Consider the following 8,575-nt stretch of genomic DNA (forward strand, 5'->3'; position numbering starts at 1 on the left):
CAATCAATGGGGGGGCTCGGAGAAAGAAAATGAAAAAATATAAAAAGTTAGAAATTAAAAAAATATATTTGTTTTTTATTTCATAACAACACAATTTCCCGATTTTGGATCAAGAAAGTACATTTATACTAACAGAACTACGCCTATTGCGTACAGTGTCCCATAAACGATGGAGTTCTCCTCACACCACCACATGCTGTCTTGTGAGTGACCAGCGTTAGCAGTTAATTGTTAGCTAACGTCAGTCACATCACAAACATTTGTAAGGTTAGCTATCATATATCAGGCTATAACTAAAGTAGTATTAATAATATAGTAACGTTACTGGCAGGACTGTTTGATACTGATCCATAACAGAAACGAATGCGCAAGTATCAGCCGTATCTCACGGTTACCTAATGCACTCCACACTACGTCTTACGATGCTGTGTACCGGAGGGGAGAGAGAGAATGAGCGAAGGAAGGAGAGAGAAAGAGGAAGAAGGAGAGAGAGAGGACGAAGGGGGAGAGAGAGATGTAATAACGGCTTCCTTGATAAACGTTTTGTTTGTTTGGCTTCAGCTGTGGAGAGTATGTGCTGCAGGGAGGTGGATGCACCTCGCACAACGCCACCCAGAACGAAAGCTAACTCCGGTCCTTTTTCTGTTTAGGGAAACTGTGGACTCGATGTCCCTGACAGGCTCGAGTTTGTGCAACCTGCACAAACACAAGCTCACCATGATTAAAAATGGTGAAATGCAATGTAAAATTACCGAAAAAATACCAGCTCACTAAATCACAACCGCTCAAACCAACTACCAACTACTACCGCGGATTGGGCAGAGAAGGAGTCCGAGAAGTTGCTCCCCCATGTGACGTAATATGACGCGTTTGACGTATGACGTTTAAAAAAAACTGTTTTTAGTAGCAGAGCTCAAAACGGCTCCTTTCCCCTCTGAATTCCTGCCCTTATGTCTTGTAAAACATATCAAATCCTGCATTAACTTTTTTAATTGTAATTTTCAGGCAAGGTTAATCATAAATCTAGTAACATAAAATGCTACATTGACTAAAAGAATGAATACAAGTGGATTAGTGAATGCTATTGTGTTCGTGTAGCACTGTGCTTAGCCTGAGTGAAACTAGAAATAAGCTGAACAAACTGGTTAGGTCGAAAGAGAGAGAGAGAGAGAGAGAGAGAGAGAGAGAGAGAGAGAGAGAGAGAGAGAGAGAGAGGTCAGGAGGGCAGGCAGTAGGCCATAGTACATCCTGCCAGTCAGGGGGAAGTGGAAAGTGTAACAGAGGTCAAGCTACATTGTGGCGTAAGCCATGAGTCATTGTAATAACTTGAGTAATGTACAATGTCCTGCTGTTGCATTGAAGTGCTGTGGTTTAGCTGAGCCTGAAGGCAGTAGTGTTGAAAGTCATGAGGACACTCCCTGTGCTCCTTTACAGAGGTCTTCTCAGGGCATAATGCTGTTTATCTGGGGACATCTGTGAAGCTGTTAAAGGATTTAGTCTCTTGCTCAATGACACTTAAGCAGGGTGACTGTTTGCTTGCCAACACACAAACTAGGTTCTCCATTTTTAGCATATTTTCTCTACACACCACACTTCTGTGGGGGGAAAAAGTGCCTTGAATGTGTAAGAGTTCAAAACGTTCAAGTTGTAACATTACTCGTTTCCCATAGGAAGATTGTTCAAAAAAACGCGCGAGTGGAGTTCCCTGCTTTAAATGCTAATTCCTTTAAAAAGGAGACTTTTCGCCACTAGGGGGACTGAGAGCACTGAGAATCACTTCATTATAAAAAGTGATCTGTACATAGCATTGCTGCAAATAATGCTGTTGTCAGTAGGACTCAGTGTGCGCTTACAAATAATGTCTTGTTTTTCTTTTTTGAAAGAATAATTAAGTTGCTTTACTTGCATAAAAGACAAAGATGTTTGACATCATGTTTGTGTGCTTTTGTGTATACACATGTGATTCATCATGCCAGCTGTGTTGACCTTTAGTAGCTTATTCTCAAGGCAAGAGTCCTGCCTTACCTAACAGTACAGAGGGGGAGGCTGAGGGAGGGGATGAATCCTCTGTGACACTCTGCTTTTGTTTACAGGGGATTTTGAGGATTAACAAGGTAAACGGAAATGACAGAACACCAAGAAAAAAACCTCCTCTGCAGGCAGACATCAATCTCTCCAGAGCTCAGTTTTTGGCTCAGAATGACATACACCATAAGAGTAATCCAACTTTTGTCACTATTGTCCAAGAAATGCAATGAAAGAAGTGTACGGTTTTACTCATGGTAAAATATCTCTGGTTTATTAAAAGCTGCATTTAACATCCTAATGTACAACTACTAGCATCTCTTTTCAAAAATTTAGATTCAATAAATAGCAGGCAACAGAGTAAATTCAGCGGATGTCACAGCCTGACTTAGTTTAAATGTTATCTTGCATCATCTAAGTGGATCAACACTGAAACCAAGCACCTAGCTCTTTCTTTCTGACATTCTCTTGTAAGCAATACACTGCATATGTGAAGTGAAACCACATTCAAATGCAAGGTCATTCGGTCTGGAGTGGTGGGCCACAGATTGAGTGTGTGGTGTGTTTGCATGCGTGTGTTTTGAACTGACCCTGTTCTCATCGTAGATGATCTGCACCAGGCTGCGGTGCTTGGCCTCGCTGGGTGGCGGTGAGACCGTCCGTTCTGGCTCGTGTGGCTTTGCAGCCTCCTCCTCCAGCTGGTGCTGACACACACACACACACACACACACACACACACACACACACACACACACACACACACACACACACACACACACACACACACACACACACACACACACACACACACACACACACACGCGTTAACACNTTTATTTTAATTAACCAGAACATTTTATATTGTTTAGAATATTTTTCATTTTATTTGTAATTGTTAGTTCTCTTTTCCACTATTTAAAGTATTTTAAGTATTGTATTTCAATGTCTGAACACACTTCTGCTTCTGCGACGAAATAATTTCTCTATATCTATCTATCCATCTATCCATCCATCCATCTATCATCTATCTATCTATCTATATCTATCCATCCATCCATCTATCTATTTATCTATATTTATCCATCCATCTATCTATCTATCTATCTATCTATCTATCCTACCTACCTACCTACCTACCTACCTACCTACCTACCTACCTATCTATCCATAAATCTATCTGTCTATCCGTCTCACTTACACAAGCATGTCCACAGAAAGAATACATTATGAAAATATCTCTTAATAATGCAGATAGTGTTTAAAAATATCTGATTGTTAGAAATTGAGTATCTCACTGTTTGATATGTTTCATTTCCTTTTAGTAAAATGCAAACCAGGAGAGTTTTCCTGCAGAAACAACCGCTGCATCCCGGAGAACTTAAAATGTAACGGAAAGGATGACTGCACAGACGGATCAGATGAGTCCAAGTGTGAGACATGTGAGACAAACAACACTTTTTACTCAAGTCAATTCTGTTTAGGCTTGTCACCACTAGCTTAGCTTAGTTTAGCTTAAGCGCTTGGTATTAAACTTTGCATGAAAAAGCCTAGCTTGCAGTGTTTAGCTTAATCGTAGTTAGGGCGTAACGGTTCACAGAATTCACGGTTCGGTATGTACCTCGGTTTGGGGGTCACGGTTCGGTACGGGTTCGGTACAACAAGAAAAAGCAAAAGAATCCCAATTGCATAATACCATGTTTTGTTTTTTATTTATTTTGAACAAATCTCAGTTTAAAAATAAGGAACTCTAACATTTTGAATAATTAACTTTATTACACAGTTAAAAACAAACCACAAACAGTACCACACACACTCAGATGGCCATATTATCTATTATGGCTGATGTCAAGAGAAAAGGTTCAATAAGCTGTAAAACTAAAAAGAATGTCTTGAAAATATTACAAAATAAATAATAAGATAGTGTTTCAATCACAATCAATAAAAGCCGGGGTCCTCTACAGTGGTTCTCAAACTTTTTTCAATAATGTACCCCCTTTGGAAAAAAATGTCAGCCAAGTACCCCCTGATCAGCGCAAAAACAATGCCTATATAAAGAGGACTGAGAAACACTTAAAGCTACTTTTCAAATGTTTTCAATCCATCACTAAATTCATAGAAACCAATTTTAACATCATGCAATAAAACTAAGATGATTATAGTTGCATTGAACTGATCTTTTTAATAAGTTGTACTTACAATGTAGTGAGAAACATGGGCTTGAGCTTCACTGAGGACCTTTGTNACTTTTCCTAAAATTGGTATATTTATTTATTTTGGGGCGTGGGGAATGAAGAGAAGAAAATATATGAGCATTTTATGAGCATGGGATTTTGACCCCTCATATAAACATACAACAACAACAGCTATACTTTGCGGCCACACGCCGTTGCCAAGCAACGCGTATTGTTTAGGTCCTTTGATAAGCAGGCAATCATATCATAAGCTAGAACTAGCTAGATCTGATAGATTTGGACATAAACGCGAGTGAAGTCTAACCGGACGCGAGTGAGAGGGATCAGATCAGCTGTTGCTGACTGAGAACACGCAGCTCTTCCGGATCAAAGCTCCCCCGCTGTGACGGATCGTTGAGCGGAGAAAAATACACCAAGAGTTGGACCCAACACACTTAGCAATTTTATCTACTCTGGAACTAGCTAAACTAGTTATACATATGTTTATTCTTTACTGTCGGGTCACTTATTACAGGTTCAGCGAGCTGCACGAGACTGACGGGCTGTCAGGAGAGGGAGAGGAAAAGAGAGCACCCCGTTTATTTTTTCCCATTTTATTATCCAGAATTACTGTAAACTTTTGAATAAAGTAGTTCATCTACTATTAGTAGTTTGTTTAAATGCATTAATTATGTTTTTTTTTTCATTAACATATAATAAATCTCACGTGCCCCCTGCAGTACTCCAACGTACCCCTAGGGGTCCGCGTACCCCCATTTGAGAACCACTGTTCTAGAAGACGTGAGTCAGACTGTAGTCCCTGTTGATGTGAGTCAGACTGTTGCTCTAGACGACGTGAGTCAGACTGCTGCTCTAGATGACGTGAGTCAGACTGTAGTCCCTGTTGACGTGAGTCAGACTGTTGCGTCAACAGGGACTACAGTCTGACTCACGTCATCTAGAGCAGCAGTCTGACTCACGTCGTCTAGAGCAACAGTCTGACTCACATNTTATTGCATGATGTTACAATTGGTTTGCCATGAATCTAGTGATGGATTGTAAACATTTGAAATGTAGCATTTAAGTGTTTCTCATGTTGTTGTTTTAATAAATCAGACACTGATGGTGCAGCGCTGTACTGTACCTCTTTATATAGGCATTTTTTCCCTAACAAATTGTTTTTGCGCTGATCAGGGGGCACTTGGCTGAATCTTTTTTTCAAAGGGGGTACATTATTGAAAAAAAGTTTGAGAACCACTGGGCTAGATCATGAAATGTACATTTCTGATTTAATATATTAAATATTGTAACATTAATGAGGAAAACCAACAACATAATGTGTTGGGGCAGCCTTGGTTTCTCTGACTTATTATTATTATTAAAAAAAAGAACAAGCTTAGAACAAAATTACAAGCTGTAATGGTTCGCCAAACATACCTGTGGGGTATGCCGCCGCTAATATACCGTTAATATATGGACGGCCCAAGTGAAGCCTGTGTGTAGAACACTCTGTGACATTGAAGACATTTGAGTAGACACCACTTTGTGATGTCTCTTATGTGCATTCTGCTCACATTTTGATGTATCCGTCATGCTTGTCGATGCTTTCCCCAGTGCTGGCATCTTTGTTGAGTTTTCTCACAGGCATTTTGTGGCTTGTTTTAAATATTCACGTGTGGTTTTCCAAAGTGACTTTCCCTGCCAGGCTCTAGTTGGAACCAGTGACATAAAGTCTAAAACACACTTTTCTGCGTTGTAATCGCTTCGTTCAAAATCTGTAGCTGTTTCTTGTGCAATGTTCCACAATTCTGTTTACGCACTCCCCCAAGCAGCTGCATTCCCTTTCTCTTCAGCTTTTTATTTAGCAGAAAAAGCGGGTTACAATATATAAGGCTATAAATAACAGCTTCCCCAGTGGAGGAGGAAGATTATGACTGAGGTTTTGTGACTGCCAAACCACTCTTATCCCTGCTGTCTCCCTTTGGCCGTCTGCCATGTTTAGTAGAGAATCTGTACGCTGGAGCTCCTCTTTTCCTCCTGACTTCCTCCTCCACCATGCACTGTGTTTATCATACTCAATATTAGAAAAAACATGGCAGCTACGTGTCTTGTTCTCAGAGTGATCTCACAGTATAAAAGTGATATCATTGTTAATCATTAAATGATACTATTGTCATCTCCCCATCCTCTCATTTCTTTATAAAGCTATTGGTTTTAAAACAAAAGCCTGACCATGTTGAACTTCAGAAAAACACACTTGAGTGGTTATTTTTACTCTAAGTACCTAACAATTTGTTGGAGAAATAACATAATAATAAGACAAAAGTGGTTATTTTTTGTGTCCAGTGATTAGTTTTGTACATTGCTTCTTGTCATTGAAGAATACTATATATATATATAGAATATTATATTATTAATCTGGGTACTTTTCCAAGATGCAATAGGAACCAAAATAAATCTAAGTATCTGATTCCAACCTTCGGGATGAATTTGTAAACTATTGCAAGGCTAAGCTCGGCTGCTTACAAGCATTAATCAAAACCCCTCCCCCCCCCCCCCCCCCCCTCGTTGCTCAATACTACCACAATGTTTTTTTAAGTCGCAGGGTAAAACTTTATTTAAAGAGTTGTGTTAGTGAAAGGGCGGGGTTTAGGGCTTAGGTTACTGTCAGCCTGTGTCATGTCAGCCAATCTCATGATGGTTGGTTTATTTTACTTTGCTCCGCGGTGGGTTGGGAGAGGGAAGGGGGGTCTCAATGGGAATGTCTGCGTTTCCCCTCACCAGATGCTTATCCCGGCCTCTCGTGGCACATGATGATCCATCTTGCTCTGCTCTCATGTGGTTCCTCTGGAGGCCACCTTGCCCCCTTCTGAAGCCCCTGACAGGAGATGAGAGGGAGGGGCTGACTTAACTGTAAATCAGCTATATGCACGCCGCTCTGCGACACTCAGCCTCGGCCTCCAGGCAGCTAGTTACAGCTGAATACACTCAGCTTCTGCCTCCTACGCAACTTCGAGACCTTCTACAAACATTTTCTATCAAATTGAGACGCAAATTATTGTCTGCTTTTTCTTGCTGGTAGTTTTGTGGTAGCTTTCAAAGTTATGCTAAATTCTCAATGATTGTGTTTTTCTTTTTTAAGATCAGGACAGAAATATACTTAATAAAGGTCAATTTGGTCTTCCTCTTATTCAAATTGTTTTATTTACTAGTGGTTTTCAAAAACATGAAGTTGATCATATTATTATGATCGGTAGCAGTGCTTAAATAAGTAATGTTAAACATTCACATTTTTGCTACAAACGGCAGCATGTTTTGAAACGGCTGATTTCCATGTTGCATTTGAAAATACAATGTTTAAATATTTGACATTGTCATTATCACAGGCAAAGGAAGTGCCTACCTCCATAAACTCATTTTTGAGGTGCTTAAGTGGAGCGTTTTAATGATGTTAACTAGTCCGTTAACACCATTTCAACATCTGGATAAAATGTATGTAAAGCAGTGCCCCTCTGCTTCTCGGTTGTTTTGACACTTGCATCAACGCTTTTCAATTCCTCAACAATCTGCTATCAAAGATGTGTGTTAATGTGTTTTGAGATTCAAACATGGCGATTCCTCTCTTCTATCTGTACACCTTTAAGAGAAGATTGATGGACAAAGAAGCCATGACTGAACTCTACATGATTGGCAGTTGAACATAAAGGCATCTCCTCCTGCCAGATTTTCTCTTTTACTTCCTCTCAGCTTGCTCTGCCAAACAGATTCTTACTTGCTGACTGTCTCTTTGCTTTGTTCACAGTAGACAGTAATTACTAAAATTAACTGCTTCTGGGCTACAATCTCCAAATAACGTTTGTCCACATGCCAGGCTGGTTTGTAAATTAGAGCAACTCTGCTGTTTTCCAGTATTTGTCTGGTGTTTATTCCCCACATTTCCCTCCCTTACTTCTCTTCAACATTCTCCCTCTCTCTCCCCCTCCCTTAATTATTTCTCCGTGGATGTTCCAGCCACACAGCGGGCCTTGGCTTTGTTTACCGGCTGTTGTAGTAAGTCTTTGATTAACTATGCCCTCGGGAGTTAATAGCTATTACGGCTAATAGAACGGTTAGTCTCATCCCTGCTGGAGGGCTGGGGGTGGGGACGGTTGATGTAACACGCACTCTTTAACCTCACAACAGGAACTAGTGAGCCACAGGTCTTCCTGGAAGGTGGGGGCCCTTTTTGGATTTGTTAAGTGTTAACGTGTGTGTGTGTGTGTGTGTGTGTGTGTGTGTGTGTGTGTGTGTGTGTGTGTGTGTGTGTGTGTGTGTGTGTGTGTGTGTGTGTGTGTGATTGTGTGTGATTGTGTGTGATTGTGTGTGTGTGTGTGTGTGTG

At 40.4% G+C, this 8,575-nt stretch overlaps 1 protein-coding gene across 1 annotated transcript in view; it reads right to left on the reverse strand.

Moving 5' to 3' along the window:
- Positions 1-8,575, reverse strand: part of LOC104950353 (nuclear receptor corepressor 2-like) — a 145,294-nt gene that overhangs the window by 39,533 nt on the left and 97,186 nt on the right. Inside the window, exon 6 of the mRNA XM_010776869.1 lies at positions 2,616-2,729. Within this exon, the coding sequence (XP_010775171.1) occupies positions 2,616-2,729 (114 nt within the window). The remainder of the gene's footprint in view (positions 1-2,615; positions 2,730-8,575) is intronic.

This window comes from Notothenia coriiceps, unplaced genomic scaffold (assembly GCF_000735185.1).
Source record: "Notothenia coriiceps isolate Sejong01 unplaced genomic scaffold, NC01 NC01_scaffold00000339, whole genome shotgun sequence".
In the NCBI taxonomy this organism is placed as follows: Eukaryota; Metazoa; Chordata; class Actinopteri; order Perciformes; family Nototheniidae; genus Notothenia; species Notothenia coriiceps.